General features: G+C 46.0%; 1 protein-coding gene across 2 annotated transcripts in view; it reads left to right on the top strand.

The window, feature by feature from the left end:
• The window catches only part of AQR (aquarius intron-binding spliceosomal factor), a 396,399-nt gene that overhangs the window by 213,153 nt on the left and 161,673 nt on the right, over positions 1-21,573 (top strand). For both annotated transcript variants that reach the window (XM_085627198.1, XM_085627199.1), the window contains exons 25-26: positions 11,050-11,185; positions 14,836-15,045. In XM_085627198.1, coding sequence (XP_085483324.1) covers positions 11,050-11,185; positions 14,836-15,045 — 346 coding nt within the window. The remainder of the gene's footprint in view (positions 1-11,049; positions 11,186-14,835; positions 15,046-21,573) is intronic.

Below are 21,573 nucleotides of genomic sequence, written 5' to 3'. Positions count from 1 at the left end.
AGCTTGTTCGCCTAGTGTTGAAAGCATTTCTACCTCACCTCATAGTCCAAGTTGTCCTAGTCCTGATAAACAATATGACAGCCATGTACTATGTATAAAAACAGGGGGGTCACAATCTCTACAGCTGTCCTGCCTCTCTCAGACCATTTGGCGTTGGGCAGTACATCACAAAATCCATCTATTAGCAGAACACCTCCCGGGACCGGACAACGATTTTTCCAAACTCCTCAGCTGGATGCCGCGACAAGTCCACGAGTGGGAACACCACCCTCCTTCCAATCCACAAATGGGGGTTTCCATAAATAGGCCTCTTGGCGACCAAAGAGAACGCAAAATGCCCAAACTTCACCTACAGGTTCCCACACCTTCTGGCCAATGCCCTATGAATTAATTGGTCGGGGATATTTGTCTATGCTTTTCCCCTTCTCCCTCTTCTTCCATTTCTGGTTCAGAAGCTCAGGCAGATGTCTCTCACCCTCATTCTGGTAGCTCCCACATGGGCTCATCATCCTTGGTTCACCACACTACAGAAACTTTCTGTAGTTCCACAGAAGAAGCTTCATCTCAACCCAAACCTTCTCACTCAGAACCATGGCGAATACAGGCACCCAAATCCAAAGGAACTAAACCTGGCGATTTGGCTCTTTAAGTCATAGAATTTGAACATCTAAATCTCCCAGTAGATTGCTTGGCTATTCTTCTTCTTTTTTTTTTTTTTTTTTTTTTTGAAACCGTTTATTGCACGATGAAAAAGTTACAGGCATGGGCCTACAACCATCCGGCCGGCCGCTAGAGTAGCAAAAGGCATATAACATACATATAGTGAGAGTCTCTTGGCGGAGCAGATTGGCAGATCAGGTGATATCAATAGCGTAGGCCGCATAACTCCTAGCCCACAATACGGTTTCCTTTTGTCAAACAGAACAACATAAAAAAAAAAAAACCACACCCGCAAGCTTGGCTATTCTTAAGGCATTACAAATAACCATCAGAAGGTGCACAGTCCGTTCAAAGAAGAATAGCTAACCAATAGTTACTGTGGAGAAATGCATGAGATCCTACAGGTAATTGAGACACCACCTCGCAGGAGGTAAGAGTCCATCAGCCCACCCTTGTTGGCGGAGCATCGTCATTTGGAACTCTAAGGAATCACTGTCTGAGCCCAGGGTCGCAGATCACCAAAGACTCAGCCTGGTGCGCAGGCCAGTGATACCCAGAAAGAAAATAAACTCCTGCCAGGGTGTGTACCCAAGAATCGAGGACTCAAGTGATGTGCAGTGCTAGTAAGTGATGTGAAATTAAAAATGAATACTTGATCAAAAAATGTGTTTAATATGGATTAACCAAGTTTCATATCTAAAAGAACCTATAGTCTGATTGAAATTTCTACAGACTAATTCTTGGTTCGATTATAGTGTGGTCGACATGTTTCAGCCGGAATGGTCACTTGACCCGGCTTTCTTCAGGACCGAAAAACACAACAAAAATGCTACTGCTAAACTAATCAAAAAGTGGAAAATCAAAAACCCATGCAAACCAAATGTGAGTGTTGGGTAAGACAGTGGCGAATGCCCCCCTACCCGACAAATAGTCTCATGCTTGAGCGTAAGAGCAATGTCTTCATTCCTAGAAAAAAATCCAAACATAAATCATTGGAAGTAGACATCATGCACAACAGAACAACACTACTAGGAATGAAGACATTGCCACTGTCTTACCCAACACTCACATTTGGTTTGCATGGGTTTTTGATTTTCCACTTTTTGATTAGTTTAGCAGTAGCATTTTTGTTGTGTTTTTCGGTCCTGAAGAAAGCCGGGTCAAGTGACCATTCCGGCTGAAACATGTCGACCACACTATAATCGAACCAAGAATTAGTCTGTAGAAATTTCAATCAGACTATAGGTTCTTTTAGATATGAAACTTGGTTAATCCATATTAAACACATTTTTTGATCAAGTATTCATTTTTAATTTTTAATTTCACATCACTTACTAGCACTGCACATCACTTGAGTCCTCGATTCTTGGGTACACACCCTGGCAGGAGTTTATTTTCTTTCTGGGTATCACTGGCCTGTGCACCAGGCTGAGTCTTTGGTGATCTGCGACCCTGGGCTCAGACAGTGATTCCTTAGAGTTCCAAATGACGATGCTCCGCCAACAAGGGTGGGCTGATGGACTCTTACCTCCTGCGAGGTGGTGTCTCAATTACCTGTAGGATCTCATGCATTTCTCCACAGTAACTATTGGTTAGCTATTCTTCTTTGAACGGACTGTGCACCTTCTGATGGTTATTTGTAGTGTCCAGCTGGGATTGGAGGTGTTTTAGTCCTTAAACTAAGTCCCCCTTTTTTTGACCCTCTTATAAAATAGATTTTTTATTCTTAAGGCATCCCATAAACCTACCACTAGAGCTTGCTTACAGCGAAGTGGAAAAGATTTGTTATTTATTGTAATAACCAAAAGATTAATCCTCCTAATGCATCAATACAAAACATTGATTGTTACCTCTTGCATTTACAACTCTCAGGCCTTGCTTACACTTCCATACGTCTACATCTTGTGGCAGTGGCTGTCTACCTTTAAAAAAGGCAACACTTATCTTTGTTCAGAGTGCCAGTTATTAAAGCTATCATGGAAAGCCTTAAAAGAGTGATACCACCAAGAGTCCCACCTGCACCTGCATGGAATCTCAATATTGTTCTAACAAGTCTTATGGATCCAGCCTTCGAACCTTTACAAAATTGCCCCCTCCATTTTCTTTCTTGGGAGGTTGCTTTCTTAATTGCTATAACCTCACTAAGGCGTGTTAGTGATTTCCAGGCACTAACTTTAGAAGAACCATTCTTCCAGCCTCATAGGGATAGGGTGGTTCTTCATACTAACCCTAAATTCCTTGCAAAGGTAGCATCACCTTTCACATTAACCAATTGTTGAGCTGTTTTTTTCCTCAAATTTATTCTGTGGCAGAAAGGGCTCTCTATACACTAGATGTTAAGAGCATTAAAATACTTCATTGACAGGACAAAATATTTCCACAAAACAACTCTTTGTTGCGCTGGCTCCCCCTCGTAAAGGGAAACCCATTTTAAAATCGGGCATTTCTACATGGATCGTTAAATGCATCCAGACATGCTATCTCAAAGCCAAAAGGGCTTTGTCTATTCCCCCTAGAGCATACTCTACTTGTATGATAGGGGCATCTATGGCTTTCTTGGACAACATTCCCATAGCTGACATTTGTAAAGCAGCTACATTGTCTACACCACACACATTCACCAATTACTATTGTGTGGAGGTTTTAGCACACTATCATTCTGAAGTAGGACAGGCGGTGCTACGTACACTTTTTCACACAACTGCAATGTCTACTAGTTAGGCACTGCTTTTTGGAGGGCACTGCTATAAAGCCTATGCAAAGCATGTGTACCTACAGCCACACATGACTCAAATTGATTGTTACTTACCCTGTAAGCATCTGCTCTTGGTATGTAGTACTGTAGATTCACATGCACCCACCCGGACACCTATAGTCGTTGCAGTTCTAATCTATATCTTCATATGCATGGACATCTCTTTACTTACACTTAATTATACTCCATTCTCACCCTCTTGCGGGAAAACAATCTTACAATGGACACTATTACCAAGGAGAGGAGTCTCCTCACCTTGTGACTCCAAAGCATTTTTCGAAGAAAAACAACTTGCAACCATCCAACCCAATTCTAGATGGCAGGAGTATGCAAAGCATGTGAATCTACAGCACTATATGCCAAGAACAGATGCTTACAGGGTAAGTAGCATAATTCTTACAAAGCAGCACAAACCATACATGCCATTACACCACAAGCCTAACAATGAATATGTCTTTACCATGCATTCCTTTACCACACATAACGTTACAATGACATGCCATAGGGAAAGCGTCATTGGACTTAGGACTTCAACAATTTCCCTATTGTTGCGCGGACTGGAGTTGGAATAGTAAATTAAACCTCTTCAACGTCCAGCGCTTTCCCTTAGGCATGTTGTTGTAGTGATATGCGCGGTAAAGGAATGTGTGGTAAAGACTCATTTGTTGCAGTGCTTGCTATGTAACAGCATGTCTGGTAAAGACATTCATGGTTCTGACCTACAGCCGATCCTCTGCACTGGTTTTTAACATCTTCAGAGCACCATGACTTTTTTTTTTTTTTTGAAAATTTTATTAAACAATAAATCAATTACAAGCATGGGCCTACAACCACCAGGGCCGGCCGCTAGATTCAGAAAGGATCACACAGTTGTTAAGGCAGTAGTCGACTCCCAGGGCCCAGCCCCGTACATGGCTCCGGATAGTCCTAAGGAAGCAGGATACTTAGGTTTAACATAAATAACAACTAAAAACAAAAGGCGAGGCATAAGGGCAAAAAGTGTGGGTCAGGCTACGTCCGGGGGACTCTACATCAGACCTTCAAATAGCTATCAAGAGGAAGGAGTACTGATATGTCAGGGGGGGGTCACGGGAGAGGAACGTCTATATTGGGTTGTTCCAGAAGTCGCAAGGAACCATCAAGGGTCAGGGGGACAAAGCAATATCGGTGTCCACTAGGGGGGGAGTACAGATACCCCCACGATACGCGTTCCATTGCCCCCAGATTCTACCCCATGCCCCCGGTTTACCACGAGCCACATACACAGTCTTCTCCCTGAACATGCACCAGTCCATGTTCTCCTTCCATACGGACACGGTGGGAGGCCGCTGGGAACCCCAAAGCTGCGCTATATCTCTCTTGGCGATCATGTTCCCCAGGGCCGCCCACCGAGTCTGAGCCGCGTTATAATCATTGGGCTCCCACACATTCAGGACACAGCGACGCACCTCCGGCAGCAGCGCAACCCCGGTGACGTGTCCCATGACCACATGAACCCGGCGCCAGTATTCCGCCACCTCGCGGCACTCCCAAAGGATATGGAGAAAGGTGGCACTGAGCCCACATCCCCGCTTACAGAGCCCGTCTTCAGAAAATCCCATCGAGACCAAACGGGGACCCGTCACATACACCCGATGGAGAATCTTAAGCTGGACCAGGCGGAGACGGGCTGGAATGGCCACTTCCTTGGGGGACGACAGTGCGGACTGCCAGTCCTCGTCGTCCAGTTCCACCCCATCCCCCGTCCACGCCTCCCGAAGGCGCACCAAGAGGTCAGCCCGATTATTGATAAGTTTTTTATAAATTAAAGAGATAGTACTGTCGGGGACATGACCATCGAGTATGCGGTCCTCGAGGGGCGATGAAGCCGGGATCTTGGTCCCCTCCCCAAAAACAGAGAGCAGGGCATGCCGAACCTGGGCGTAGCGGAAGAACTCCCTTTCCGTAAGTTCGTATTCACTCTGGAGCGCCGCGAATGTTTTAACCGCACCCTTAATCCATAAGTCTCCCACTCTACTAATACCAATCGTGTCCCAACGTTCAAACCCCTTCGTTGTCCAGAGGCTTCCCAGTCGGTCGGAGGCAAACAGAGGAGTAGCACATGTTAATCGCTCACTCCAGCCCATGGCTACATTGGCCGCCTTCCAGATCCGTACCGCAATCTTAGTAGGGCCCGTAAGGGTCCGTCCAGCCGAGCTGGAGTAAAGTGCCCTGTTATAGTTTCCGCCGGGAAGCAGGAATTTATCCATCTCATACGCCGGATTCAAGCCAGGCGCATACGTGGCATGGTTAATGGCCGATAGCTGTGAGGCCCAATAATACCTGCGAATGTCGGGAAGCGCGATGCCCCCGTCGTACCAGGGGAGAGTAAGCTTTGCCAGAGCGATACGCGCCCGTCCGTCCCACACTAGTCTCCTCTGCAGGCTCTCCACCTCCCGAAAGTAGGACACAGGAATGACATCGAAGGAGTTCTGAAGTACATAGAGGAACCTGGGAAGGGACATCATTTTAAACAATGCTGCCCGACCCAGCGGGGACAAGGGCAGCTTACACCACCGAGCCGTGTCCTCCCTCAAACGCCGGAGTGGAAGCAGGAGATTCTGCTCATAGCGAGCCACCGGGTCCAACGAGACGTATATCCCCAGGTATTTAAAGCCGGACAGAGATAATTGGATCGGAAGCCGAGGCGGCAAGAGAGGAGGGTCACCGGAGATAGGATAGACACAGGATTTAGACCAGTTGATCGTTAGACCCGAATTTCTCCCAAAGGAAGTCAGAACATCAAAGAGAACATTAAGCGACTGCCGCGGCGAGGTGAGATACAGGAGAATGTCGTCCGCGTACAACGAGACCCGATCCTCGAAGCCCGGGGCCCACCGGATCCCTCTGATCGAGGGCTCCCAGCGGAGCCAGGCAGCGAGCGGCTCCAGGGCAAGAGCAAAGAGCAGAGGGGACAACGGGCACCCCTGCCTCGTACCCCTACCGAGAGCGAAGGGCCGAGAGACCCGCCCATTAACCACCACCTGAGCCATGGGTCCCGTGTAAAGAAGCTTCACCCAGCCAAGAAATCCTTCCCCAAAGCCGAATTTGGTCAAGACAGCCCAGAGGAATGGCCACTCGATGGTGTCAAAGGCCATCGTGGCGTCTAAAGAAACCAGCACGGCTGGTTCGGAGAGGTACTCCGCCCTGGCGAGGGCGCCGTGAAGACGCCGCAAGTTAAGAGCGGTGTTACGATGAGGGATGAAGCCGCATTGATCAGGATGAATCAGATCGCAGATGACGCTCAACAAACGATTGGCAAGGACTTTAGCCAGGATTTTAGGCTCTGCGTTTAGCAGTGAAATAGGCCTGTAGGAGGCACAGCGGTCACGTGGCTTACCGTCCTTGGGGATCACGACTATCGTAGCCAGACGCTGGTCGTCAGGAAGGGAACCCGCCTCAAGGGACTCCTGAAACATACGACGGAGGAAGGGCGCGAGTTTATCCGGGCGCAACTTGTATAGTTCAATCGGCAGACCGTTGGGACCCATCGCCTTGCCCGAACGAAGGGACCGAATCGCAGTTGCTATTTCATCTACAGACAAGGGGGCGTCCAGCTGCTCACGGTCTTCGACGGACAGGCAGGGCAAAGCAATATCCCTCAGCAGAAGGCAAGAGTCTTCTTCATCCCTATCAGTCACCGGGGAGTACACGGCCCGGAGGTGGTCAGCGAAACATTCCACAATCTCACCAGGCTCAGTCACACACACTCCATCCGAGACACGCAGCTCCGGGACCACACGATTCACTCTCTCCTTCTTATCCAGCCACGCAATCAACTTTCCCGCCTTGTCCCCGGCATCATACAATCGTCCCTGCTGCTCCCTGTACATCGTTTTGGCAGCGTCAGTGACAAGAGACCTGTATTCAAACTGTTTCAGGCTGAGGGCATGGAGCCCGTCCGGAGTGACACCCGTCTCCAAGGCCGACTCCAGCCCCGAGATGTCAGTCTCCAACTTCACCACTGCCTCACTCTTGAGCTTCTTAGCCACCACTATCTGGGAGAGGGCGTGTCCGCGGATTACGGTTTTAAAGGCTTCCCACAGGGACATTGCGGACGACACCGACCCCTCGTTTTCAAGGAAGTATTGGTCCATAGCCTTAACCAGGCTGTCGCGAGTCGTGGGGTCTCGCAGGTACCACGGGTTAATGGGAGCAATCCGCCCTGCAGACCGCGACCCGGTGTCAAAGAGCAGCCACAGCGGGGAATGATCGGAGATACCCCGCGCCAGGTGTCTAACCTCTCGAATCCGACCAGTCTGCGCCGCGGGCATAAGGAAGTAGTCTAACCTAGAAAGACTCCCATGCGCCCCAGAGTGAAAGGTGTACTGAAATTGGGTCGGATGCATTAATCTCCAACTATCTACCAGGCCGAAGGTCTCCAACAGTCCACCAAGCCATGCCTGGGCAGCGGGGAGGGCCCTGGGTGGGTGACGATCCAGGTCACCCGAGACCACCGAATTAAAGTCCCCGCCCATAAGCAAAAGACTATCCGGAAGTTCTAGCAGCATTCGACCCAAGTCCGCGAAGGTGGAGTTCTGGAGGCCCGGGGGGACGTAAACTGAGACCAGGGAAAGGGGCTGCCCCTCCCACCTCCCAGTCAGACACACATAGCGCCCTCTGTCATCCGAGACTACCCTAGTGATATCCAACGGAAGTGAGGATCGCAGGAGAATGCCCACCCCCCTGGAGCCAGTTGTGAAACCAGAATGGGCCACGAGGCGGTATCCCCCCCTGTTCATTGCATGACAAACATTACCAACCAGATGCGTCTCCTGGATAAACACCACATCAGGAGTCAGACGACGCAAATACTGCAGTACTACACCCCGTTTGATACGGTCCCCCAACCCATTGACGTAGCACCATGACTTTTGTGCACCACTTGGGCTTCACGATCAGTGGCCAAAAGTCCCATCTTGCCCTTATGCAGAGGGTGACCTTCATATGTGTGGTGCTTGACTCTGCTCACACGAAGGCTTTTCCACCTTCACAGAAGAATTGCAGATATTCAAGATATGATTTTGAGTTTTCTAGCTTAGACACCAATTCTGGTTCTGCAAGTCCTGCATCTATTGCGCCTGATGGGTCCGGCTTTCCTAGCTTGGACTCCAGTTCTGGTCCTCAAAGTCCTATATCTGTTATGCCTGAAGACCTCCTGCATCCTGTTGGTGCAGCACACCAAATGATGAATGAAGGCTCTTCAGTGGTGCCTGTGGACATGGCAGTGTACAGGTCTTGGATTCCAGTGTTGGGTATCTTTCCATGATTACTCCACCTTGTAGGCACCCTTGATGTGAGGGCGGAAGTAATCTTTCCTTGAGGAACCACAAGTGGAACCTTCTACCCAATGAAATAGAAATGATCTTCTCTAGAATGGGGTGTTGATGCATGGACCTCTTCGCCCGAACAGATGGCGTCCTCAGTTTTGTGCCATACACTTCCCTTCAAATGGGTTCCTGGGGATGCCTTCAGGTGTGATTGATCATGAGGCCTGCTTACGTGTTCCCCCTGATCCTGCCTCTTTTGAAGGTACTACAGAAAGTGTGAAACAATCAAGCGCAACTCACTGGGTGAGAGGGATTTACTACACCAAACTATTGGATCTCAGCCCTCTATAATTTGTATCTCTTGCCCAGCAGGGCTTGACATTGACTATAATAGGTTCTTTGGTTGGCTAATCCACTTTCTTGCGGCTCCCTGTCAAGCTATCTTTGTGTGTTCACTAGTGCATGTGTTCTGAAAAGTTTGATCTATTTATAATCTCTCACTTGGGTTTAAATCCTGTGTTAGTGGTTTATAACTTATTCCCATTTCAGCCAACCCTCAGTTACCCAGTTTGACTTTTACCTTTGAGAACTGCCTTCTTAGTATCCATGTAGGGTAGGTGAGGGCCAATCCCCCTCAGTTCGACAATAATGCATGGATTTCTACCATCTATCTTCAATTTTCTTCCCGCTTCCTCATTCGAGCAAGGTGGAGGGTTGTTTTCATAAACACGACCCCAGGCGTGCTATGTCTTACTACTTAGACTTCACACAAGCTCTTTGTTTGCTTCCCTAGAGTCCATAAGGGGCAAAGCAGTGACCAAGGGAGGCCAAGTGTGACTAAGTACCAAATTTCACTTTATTGAAACCATTTTTCTTATGGCTATGATTTCAGCTTTGTGGCCTGTAAAATTTAGGCCCACTTGTTCCAGCTACCTTTCACTGTATTATACCCATATAAGTTGGTTCTACCATTTATGCCTATGAAAAGTGGTATCTGCCTTTCACATGGGCCAGTCCTTCTCTCTTAAATCCTTCTTCCCTCTTCTTCATCCCTTCAAGGAAGAGACGAGACTGCTCAGACTGGATGCCAATGTGTCTGCTGTCTTCTTACTGCACATGACACATTGGATGAGTGGTTCCTTGTGGAATTCTCTGGAGCAAAGAAGGGCAAAGGCTGCTTGCAGGGTGATTTTTAGGTTGGATTATACTCTATAAAGATTTGCTGTGCCCTGGCCAAGAAACCTCCTCTGACTGACATTCATGTTCACACCACAAGGGCCATGGCTGTGGTGTCCCAGTGGCTGACATTTGTCATCCACTTGGTCCTCCTTGCAAACTTTTGTGAAGCGTTATTGCCTCACAGCTCCAGCGCACAGTGATGGATACTTCTTCAGGTCTGTGTTGCATAGTTGGCACAAGTCTGTCGCGCCTCCCTGGGGAGTTTCCTTTGGCACTCATTGATAAGTTGAGAAACATTTAGCAAGAAGTATCTATCAAAGGAAAAAGCTGTTTACTTTCAGTAAGAATATTTCTGGTGGATACCGCATCTTCCTGCAGATTGATCACTGCCAAGCCCCCAACTCACTTCAATGAGTTAGAGCCTTTATTAATAAGATGCCTAGGTATTATGTGCTGTAGTTATTGCTGACAATAGTGCTCTCTTAGTTCCTCTCTTCTCAGCTTGATGGGGCGTGGAAAGGTTATTAGGAACCAATGCTTGCGCACCAGTTAGCGCCTTAAAGGTTCTGATGTCACATCCTTGGCAGGCGGAGTCGCTACTGAAGCCTCCTCGGGCCACATTTTTGTGACCCCCCACCTGCTTTTTACGGTAGTATAACAATAGTTCAATAAAGTGCATACAAACTGAGGAATAAATCCATTCATTGAAGTTATACTGCCAGGGCAGCCTCTCCTGAAACCCAGCTACTGAAGTAGACATTCGCACCCCAGATGTTACCCTTCTAACAGAATATCTATCACCCTTGTGCGTGTGTGTTTGCGGGGTGGGGGACGTATCTTTCTTGTAACACTATCCAGCCGTTTTTTGTGCAGTGACATACTGTGCTATGTCAGGTCTCCAAACCTGCTCGCTTACACTATGCAAAAATTCACATTTACTACAGTATGATTGAAGAGCTTTAAGTGCTGTTGCATTTATATTGAGGGAGTCCTGCGTGAAAATACATCAGTGCAGAGTTCATTATATTTAAGTTTTAAGGTAGAAAACATGAGTTGGCTACAGACAGTGGCTGCTGTTTCCGGATGGGAACAGAACATGTTATGAATATACTGCCTTCTCCTTCCCCTCTCCTTCTCTTTTCTAAGGTATGGACGGGTCAACTATGTGCTGGCTCGAAGGCTGGAGCTTCTGCGTGAGGTTGGGCGGCTGCAAGAGAGTCTTGGTGTCCCAGGGGATGTTTCCTACACTTGTGAGACCGCTGGCCACTTCTTCTTATATCAGGTAACGTATTGATGACGTGTCTATGAACAACCAGCCTTGAACTTCAAGGTGGTTGGAAGTGAAATGGCTGTTACGGCTCGTTAATAATGGAAACAATGGCTCCCCCCACCCTCAATGAAGAGAGCAGCTGAGAGTGTTGAAAGGAGCAGCAGGATGATTATTTTTGTTTAAAATAATCATCATGATGCGCCTTAAGCAAAAAGCATAACGTTGCTGTCTTTTCTTTAGAACGCTACGCTCTTTTCTTGAATATGCAGCTTCCTCCAACAAACTGCTTTATCTGCGCATGTCAGGGCACTCTCTTCACCACCCCTAAATCACCCACAGAAACGCATTAAGCTCCATGGGCAAATAGCGAAGGGAAGCAGCCCAGCATAATAGAAGATTCATGGGTGCAAACCGTAACAGCTCAGTGTCATCCTGATGATGTCAGACGTTTCCATCAGCTTAAAAAACCTCTTGACTTCCTTTTGTGGTGCCGTTATAGAAGCTGGTCATCTGTCATTTGTAGATGTGGCTAGTTTCAAGGCTGCTCTCAGAGGCAAATGTGAAGATAAAGAGTTATTTTGCTATTTGCATGGAACCCTATTAGAGAAAAAATAATTGCAGATTAATTTTAGTTTGACTTGACTTGCAGTGAATCTTTCCACTGTGCAAGTTTACCCATATGCCTATCATGTAACTGCATGAGTAAAGACAGATTGAAAAACCTCTAGAGACAGAGGTTGAAAACAATGTCTGGCTTCTGACACACACAAATAGCTAACAGCGTTAGGTGAAAGATAAATAATGCACTGGAATGAGTTAAGACAAAGTCTAAAGCCAGTGGCCGAAGAAGGATGGTCGAAAAGCACCAGTGGTTGAAAGGAGCTGACTTTATGTATATTATGAGGAGTAGGTATTTTTGACAGCTGCACTACCAAAACTCAGACCTAAAAACATACTATAGAGTTCAGTGGTTTGTGATAGGATAGGCATAGGATCATTGAAGGGCAAAGTTGCTAGTGAATAAAAAACATTCCAAATGGGAGCATTAACTAGATTGGATGCTGTGATGCCCTTTGTTCTGGTATTGACCTTATTACAAATACCACCAGACTGCATTTAAATATTGAATTTAGTCAATGTTAAGGCACTGTTGCGGGAGGCAAATTATAAACAACTCAGTGAAAGCTATACTATTGTGTCGATCAAAGTTACTTTCAAAATGGTTTGTGCTGATTGCTAGAGAGAACTGTTGTATCAAAAATGTATTTGCGGTTAAGTTGTTGCATAGCTCCAGACTCCTGCTCCTCTCTGTGTGTTCCAAGCAAATCTGCCAGGCTTGAGATTCTGGTTCGTAAACCGAGCATTGTGCCAATGTAATGATGGCGATGATATTGTTTAAGCACATTACTGATATTTGCCACAACCTTCACTGCTGACAGCCAGCTCAAGAAATAGATATTAAAATTGTTGCAGGAAACATTTCTCAATTACATATACACACAAAAAAACACATTCACGGAAATTCCTACCATTTCCATATAAAGAGGTATGTACACAATTTGAGATTTTACCCCACAAATAAAAGCTTGTCTAACTAATAGCTATGGGTGTCCCCCATATCTAGTGTAAAGCCTGTAAGGAAGCACCTTCCTGATGACACAACACTTGTGCTATTGGGGTAGAGCAGTAGGGAAGTAAATCTGACTTTATATCTCACACACCTATTTTTGATAACACTGTTTTTGCTAAAGGCCTCAATTGTCAATGTGTAGTCATTGGTTTAATAATGGACTCTGTACATTAGACCAACATTTTAAAGGTGGCACAGAGGTTTCAAATTGAAGTTAGAATATGATTGATAATGCAGATTGTGTTTGAGAATAGAAATAAGATCCTTACAGATTTTGAAAAAAGCTTAGGGCTCAAAATGTTCCCAGGCACACATTTTTGTCGTATAGCGGGCACTAGACCCCAAGAGAAAGAGCTTGGTTATAATTTCATAAAGACGTGAGAAGCAGGGATGCAGTTATAAATTACATTGGAGGCCTGGGCTAATATTTAGGCCAGCGCTACTAGATATTTTGTGGATGGAATATATTTTATAAATATTTCAATGTAGACAGCTTGTCAAATTTTCAAGGGGTAGAGATGTTGGACAAACTTGGCCCACTATGGAAAATGTTTCATATATGGGTGGCATGCAAGACTTAAATTTTTATAGAAATCTTCTTCATGATCAAAGACATAATGGAATTAAGTATTCCTTGGACACATTGATATGTATCTTCAGGCATAGTAATGATGACAGTATCTATTTCTTTTTTTATTTTACTTTACAACTACTTTTTAATGAGGATCTTTATTTGTTGAAGTCAAATGCAGGTAGGACTTTTTTCAGCTCTAGTGACTATAAAACCTACCGTTAACCAATCATAGAAGAACTGTGAAATGCTTTCTGTAAAGGGATGTTAAGATAATTAATGGCCCATGCTAACATTAGTAAAACCCGAAGGTTGAGCACTAAGTACAGCAATTAAATCTCCCCTTTAATGATATCATTCAGAAAGCCATTTCTGAGAATTGCTAGAGGATATATTCTGTCTGACTCTTGTTATTGATTTAACAGAGAAAGCATGTTAGTTTTCTGTATTTTATTATGAGATGAATAGTTAATTGCAAATGATTACAATGCTCAGAATAAAATGTGACTCTTTCATAAGCTCTAAATAATCAAGGGGAGAGCAAAGGCTAGAACAGGGGGTTCGTCCCGTTCCCCAAAATGATACTAGACTTAATATGGACGGACCCACTATGTGTACGGATTACAATCACTGTTTGTAATATGGACATGGACCCATTAGGTGTTATTAAAAGACCCCTCACACACCAACCTAGTTGGTGTCATGCTTCATCATTGGGGTCCCAACCGGGCGGCCGAGTACCTCCGGTTGTGCTACGACACCTGATTACAGCAGAGCTGGTGTCATGCAAATATGTGATGTGAGGTGAATTACTAAAGTTAAAAATATCTCTGAGAATCCTTGCCTCAAATTGTAATATTGGCGGCTTAGGATATGGTTAAAAATAATGTGTAGTGCAACTATTTAGGAAATATTACCGTTAGTTGACTGTGTGGCGGTCTACATGTTTCAGCCTGTAAAAAAAGTGAAAGGGCTTTCGTCAGGACCAGGTGAGTGATTAGTGAGTGGCAAAGGTGAAGGATGCCACGTGAAAACCTGTGCGGTAACTACACACGCGCTAAGGTGTGTGGTGTAAGCGTCGGCGTACTTTCTGACACTTGAAAATAACCTGTTGGGGAGAAAAAAGACATGACAAGACATATAGTTTATCGCAACATAAAATGCAATCTTAAGGCACTATGAATGTGCTGTAGTCATTGTACTACAGTGATTGTTGTGATGCCTCTTTCATAAGCTCACCAGATACTGTGATCTACACATTTGATAATAGTTGATGTCCATGTTTAAAATTGGGCGTTCATATTGTCTATATTCAGGTAAAATGTGCCTGATTTATTTTTACATATTTCATTTTAAAATATCCAAGTAACCAGATGTTTAATAAAAATGTTTGCAAGCATTATCCTCCATGCACCCATTTTAATCAGATGCCTGTTTTTAATGTCTTGTTCCCTCCTGCAGGTCATGTCTCGATGGGAGGAGTACCTTAGCAAAGTAAGCAGCAAATCCAATGTGCCTCCTGAGGTGGCTGACATCACTCTAGCCTTCCCCTTTCACCAGTACTTTGCCAACGCCCCTCAGCCAATCTTCAAGGGACAGTCCTACAAGGAAGACATGGAGATTGCCGAAGGCTGCTTCAGACACATCAAGAAAATATTCACTCAGCTTGAGGTACACTTGTCAGTGATACACAAAAAGGCCTTTATGGTGGTGTGAAGTGGGTGAGCTTTTGATTTATTTACAGACATTACAAGGAAATCGGCATGAGATCCTTTTTCTGATGGATACATCTGCCAGTGGATTCCTCACCTTGTGAATATCCCCTGCGCCAGCATTCCACGGAACTTTTCTTTCCCAGCACTCCACGTCGACGTGGGCGACGTCACAATGCGCCGGCTCCGCTCGCGACTCTGATCGACGTCACCGGAGCCATAAGAAGCCCACGTCGGCGTGATGACGTCAGTTCCCTTTTTTCCGCGCCTTCGACGCGCAACGGTTTTTTTCCAGTGCTCGTTGGCTACTTTGTAGTTTAGCCGTGTTAGTCTGTTAATTCAAGTATGTCTTCGACTAGAAAGTCGGGATTTAAGCCCTGTAGGGAATGTGAGGTCTAATGTCGATGACGGATCCACACCAGAACTGTTTATGGTGCCTCTCTTCGGAACATGATATGGAGGAGTGCGGATGCTGTAGAAGCATGAACCCGAAGGCACTCAAGGAGAGGAAGACGAAGCTCTTCATGAAGAGGATCGGTGAGGAGAAGAGAAGAAGGAAAAAGGAGAAGTCGAGGAGGGGGTCATCGACTTCGAAGTCATCGAGGTCGAAGAAGCACCACAAGAAGAGGAAACATTCTTCTCGACGTCAGTCCTCGGGGTCCAGGAGGTCGAGGTCGGCTTCGCCCCTTCGACGCCGGGGCAAATGCTTGTCTCCTTCTCCTTCACCTTTGAAGTCACCGAGGTGTTCTCCTTCGAAGAAGCAGACTCCGGGTCAGTCCCCGACGCGGTCATCGGATCCGTCTGAGTCGACTCCGGTTCGAGTGGAGTCGGATGCTTTCATGAATGAAGATGAGCAGGAGGAGTCTGTTCCGGTGCCTGACGAGTCTGAGGCTCCGGTTGAAGATACTGCGGAGCCGACGCCGGTGACTCCACAAGGGGATACAGGGCCTGTTCCTTTTCCTCAGTTCCCGGCTCCAGGTACATATTCTACCAGTTTCTTAAATGGTATGTATGGCATTTTTAATAGGGCAGCCTACCCATCCGGAGCACCAACTGGTCCCGTGGGTCCGATGGCTTTTACACTAGGGGTGCCGCAGCAGTATGCTCAGGCTCCCTTTATGCCCTTTATGCCGATGGCGCCATCTTGGCAGTTTCCGGCGCCGTCTGGGGATCCGATTCGACCTCGGAAGGACCAGCGGACTTCGGAGCCTTCCTCGACGCCGACTCCATCGGCGCCGCCGCTGACTCTGCCGTTGGCACCGCCGACTCCGGTACCTTTGGCTCCTACGACGCCGCGTACGACGTCGTCAACGCCGGCTCCCCGGATCCGGTCGAGGAGGGAAGCCCAGAGGGTGTTGGAGGAAAAGAGATATCGGATAGATGTGGAAGAAGGTGAGGTTGAGTCTTCCTCAGATGATTTTGAAGGCATTGATGAAGCTAGTGGATTGGATACAACCTCCGAGTGGGAGCATGCATCTGCCAGGTCTTCTCCACCTCAGGAATTGGCTCCCTATCATGTAGTGATCAAAAAGGCGGCAGAACTTCTGGATTTGCAGCTGCCTTCTGCGGAGTACAAATCCAACTTGCTTACAGAAGTGTTGCATTCTCCAACTTCAACATCAGAGCCTTTGTTGCCTTTCAATGAGGCCATCTTGGAGCCGGTCTTGGAGGTATGGAAGAAACCTCTTTCATCACCGGCGGTGTGTAGGCAGGTGGCAAGAAGGTACAAGGTTGCACCAGGGGATCCTAACTTCTTGTCAACTCATCCATCTCCGGACAGCTTGGTTGTGCAGGCTTCATGTTCCAAGCATGCTTCGGGTGCCTTTCCTCAGTCTCCAGCTGACAGGGAATCTAAAAAGGTTGATCAGGCAGCCAAAAAGACCTTTTCCACAGGAAGTATGGCGTTAAAATCAACTAATGCCTCATGCCTGTTGGGGCGTTATGTGCATGCGCTAATGGACTCCATTAAGTCTTTGGCCCCTAAGTTGCCTGAGGGGGATAAGTCGTCCTTTTTAGGTCTCGCGAGCCAAAGGCTCGAAGAGACATTTTATAACTGGCCTTTTCAAAGTGCTGCCGTGGCCTAAAGCTACAGTGCACGTGAGCGTGCACGCGCGCAGCCGCCAATCACTGCTGCGCGCGCACCACTCACGTGCTTGCAGTTGCCACACGCAGCGCTCCCGTCCAAGCGATCACATTCGCTTTGATCGCGATCGCGATCACTTTCTTTTGCTGCTGGTTTATAAGTACTATCCAATAGATGCACCTATCAGATCTTGCGCTTCCCTCTAGCTCCACTGAACTCATCGAAACAAGCCGCACCAGACAAGGAAACGGCTGTGTCCATCTTATAATGGGGTGCTTCTCTCTATCCTGTCGGACCATAGCCTATATTTATTTAAAAAATACTTACATACGTATGCAATTTAGAAAACGTGTATCAAACTACAAATAAAAACGTTAAATAAGAATAATTGTCTTTAAAAAAAGAAGAATCGTGTGAGAACTTCAAGTCCTTAACGCACACATTTTACATTTCTATATTTAACTTTCTTTACTGTTTTTCTACTATTTCTCAACCAATAATTATTAGTTTTGGGTTTAAAACACGCTAAACGTATTTTAACAATGCTTCCTTCAGGAGAATTTTTCGTTTCTTGTCCAGCCATTGAAGCCTTGTTATTTATTTGGGGGCTGGGTTTGTTTTGGACTTTTTTTGCTAGTATTCGCGCTTGTTTTCTGGTTCTAGAAGTGGGAGGGCTTGTTGTGGACAGGGCGGCGACACTGTTCCGGAGCTGTACCGTGCACCGGACTCTCCCAGTGCAGGTATTGATCCTTATGTGGCTCTACTTCTATTGTCATTTTGTCATCGTTAAGTCTTTTAAATCCAAGTCTCGTTTAGAAAGTACTTGTTGATAACTGAATTCAGACTAGTGTTTCGGGGAGGTGAACAATATGCACAAGCTGTACGTGATATTACCATGCCAGTACTGGGGTTTTCATTTTTTTTGTAAATTGATTTTGCTCCCAAAATGCTTACCTGTGGGCATCTTGATGTGATGGCTATGTGTGCTAATGTCTGTGTAATGTCGCAGGGAGGAAAGAAGTGGTGCCCTGTTAACCATGTTATTATGTGTGTGGGAGTGTGTCAGCGGTCTTTGTGCTCTCTCCAGAGTTGTCAAGTGTGCACTTAACGTGTGACACCTAGTCCTGATATTTCTCAGAACCGAACTCTGCATGCTGGCACTCATAGTTGGAAGTTTATGTATTCCATTTTATACGTAGACCTAGATGTTCTAACTGTTTGGTAAAAGGTCAGGAGAGGATGAAGGTGTCGCACGGGAAGTGGGACAGCATGGCTGCTATGTTGTCCTGTGCGCTATGTGTACGTGTGTGCGCCTGGCCACTGTCAGTGGGTATGTGTAAATGTACAGGCTGTGTGAGTGAGTGTAGTCTTGGAAGAGGTGTGTGCATCCAGGTCAGAATCGCACCTCTGTGGGACCAGATGGTTTTTTGAGTAGTTCCACTGTCCCCAAGTTCCACACACTTAATCAGTTATTGGGTTTGTCTTTATCTTTTGTAATAAATAAAAAACACCAAAAACAAACCAGTACATAGACAGGGGGGTTTAGGTAGTCCCCTATAGCCAATGTTTTGTTGAAAGTTTCACTCACATTGTGGTTATGCTTATAGTCAAAGCAGAGTAGTAGTCGGTCACCTCCAACCGTTAGCTTTTTAGGACTGACGTATAGATCCCATTAGCAACATTCCAGTGTCATGTCCCCTCTACCCCCACCCAAAAAAAAAAACATACATATGCATATACACAGATTAGCTTTTGGCTAACCCTTCTCAGCCATTAGTCCAGGTGTCAGTCATAGTTTAATTCCACGCATCACAGCCTACACTACAGTACAGGGCAGTGGGTCAGCCACTTCTGTCATTGGCTCTGTTCACTGTGAGTGATGGACTTTTCCGTTTCCACTTGTCCACCTCTACTTGGAAATATGCCTGCTTAAGTGCCAGGGCTGATAGGCCATTCTCTGCATTAATTTCTGCTATCATTCCTTTTTATTTTATGTATTGTGATGTCATTTTTACTGACTTTTTAATTGCAAACATATGCATGCCACCTATAGACAATTTGACGTTTTATTGCCTTTACAGTTTTAATGTCTATTGCATATATTCAAAGAAAAATACATTAAAAAAATCACCGGCTTGCCAAGGCCAGTTGCATTGGCTTTGCCAGTGCTCAGTTGTGTCTGGTGTTAGCCAAGACCTTTCGATTTTATTAAAAATTATACATTTAATACACTTATAATGGTTTTCAGCCAGTCTACTTTATGCTTTGGTCTGCTTTTGTGACACACACTTTCTTCTGTCCACTACAGTATTAGGCTGTGGATTTGCCCACTTCAGCCATCGGCTAACTACACTGTGAGTGATGGCATTCTGGGACTACAAAGGCAATGTGTGATTTTGAGACCAAAAAAGTATGAAACATTTTTTTTGCTACACAAGAGCCCAGCAGCTTCCTCAACAATAACGTTTTGCAAAAATCGTGACAAAAGAAACACTGACAAAGCCAAAAGTCTAGAGGCCAATACCCAACTTATTGGTTTTGCCAATGCTTGTCAGTGTCATTCACATTTTTGCCCTCAGACAATGGATAATCATCTGGTCTTTGCAGTGGTATCAACTTTTTGTCTGTGTACATTAGAATCGCACAAGAAGGTATTTCATTTGGAGACACAGCCACACATGCAGCATGCCAGCCCTCTATGGAGCTGTTGTGTGCAGCACAGGCAGTGGAGTGACAACAGTTCGACCCCCCCCTAATTTCCCCCCCCCAAAAAAGGGGAGAGCATGTATCGGCAGTTTTTATGATTTGGCTTGATAGCGAAGCTGTCGCCAGACAATTACGTGAGACTCACCAGTAAGTGCTTTGGGCCCGCCTACATGTTGGGAGCCGGGAGTGCATGGTTTGATTGGGCAGAAGTAGTGTGCTTCCAAAGAAAAGTGCTTGCTCTCCTCTCCACCCAGCTATGATTATTTTGTTTATTTATCAAAGGCACAAACATGACATTGTAATACTATTAAAGTGTTTTAGATTTCTAGATAAATGATGGTGTTTGTCTCTGGCCACTGCACATATGGAAGGAGGGCATGGAATTTTAGGTCTGGCTAGCCCGTGCAACTATCATTTTACCTTTTAACCTACACTGATATCATTCTACTGTTCTTTGCTACTGTTCTTTGCTACCACACAAATACATGTTCATTCCCATGCTATCTACTTGCAATGCTTCGCATTACCCTATTACATTCCATTAAAGTCAGGCCTATTGCCATTGCCATTTGTTTTGTTTGGTCTGTTAGATGCTAAATGTTTCTCTAACTCCTTTGTATGATCACTGCTGGTCACCAAGGTGACATGCTGTTAATACGCCTGCATTCAGAGCACAGTAACAGGAAAGTTGCTGCAGCTACGTGCAGCTCACATTCTCCTTTACAAATTTACAGTGTTAAAACTTGAACAAAGAGAATTATGTTGACCTAAGCAAGAAGCCACAACTGCTGGAAAAAAGCTAATTATGAGCATCATTAAAAGAGGCTAAAGTGGGGAGAGTCGTAGGAGACAGGCTAAGGCTAAACGTAAGGTGATGTTTACAGGTCTGAATTAAACTGACTCATTCAGGATCCCGACAAATATTAGCCTGCTGCATGGCTAAATACTTATAAGGTCCCAAAAGCTAGACCGATTGCATTGCAAATAAGTGGGGGATAATGTGCAAAGTTTGCCTATCTAAACACTTATAAGGTCCCAAAGGCGAGACCTGTTGGCTATGCCAATGCTTGTTGGAGGTTGTAGCGGACACTCAGGCGGCTGCCAGGCAAGTTATCCAATCTGGGTTGGATACTGCGGACTCTGTGGCAAGGATCATGGGGTCGTCTGTTGCTGCGAGGAGGCAGGCTTGGCTCCGTACCTCTGGGTTCTCAGCTGATGTGCAAGCTACGCTGGTTGATCTGCCATTCGACGGACAGAAGCTGTTTGGGGAAAAGGCAGACTCTGCCCTTCAGCGATTTAAGGACAGTAGGTTGACTGCGAAATCCTTGGGACTGCAAGCTCCTGCTAGGGGTTCGTCTTTTTGAAAATGTAGGGGTTTTGGAAGATCGTCTTTTCGCTCTTACCGGCAGCCCCAACAGCAGCAGCAACAACAGCAGCAGAATCCCCTCTATAAGTCCTGTAGAGGGAGACAAAGGGGTCGTAGAGGTTCTGGGCGCAACCCCTCTTCTTCCTCTTCCTATTCTGCTCCCAATGAAGCTTCAGGGAAGCAGCCCTAGATCCCCCATCCCGGATCATGTAAGACCTGTGGGGGGTCGGGTGTCCTACTTTCTACGGGGTTGGAAATCTGTTACCACAGACCTTTGGGTTTTGAACCTCGTAGAGACTGGGTACGCCCTTCCTTTTCGGGAGTTTCCTCCC

This window comes from Triturus cristatus, chromosome 9 (genome assembly GCF_964204655.1).
Source record: "Triturus cristatus chromosome 9, aTriCri1.1, whole genome shotgun sequence".
NCBI lineage: Eukaryota > Metazoa > Chordata > Amphibia > Caudata > Salamandridae > Triturus > Triturus cristatus.
Note: the sequence above shows the minus strand (reverse complement) of the source record. Positions and strands in the feature narration are given on the sequence as shown.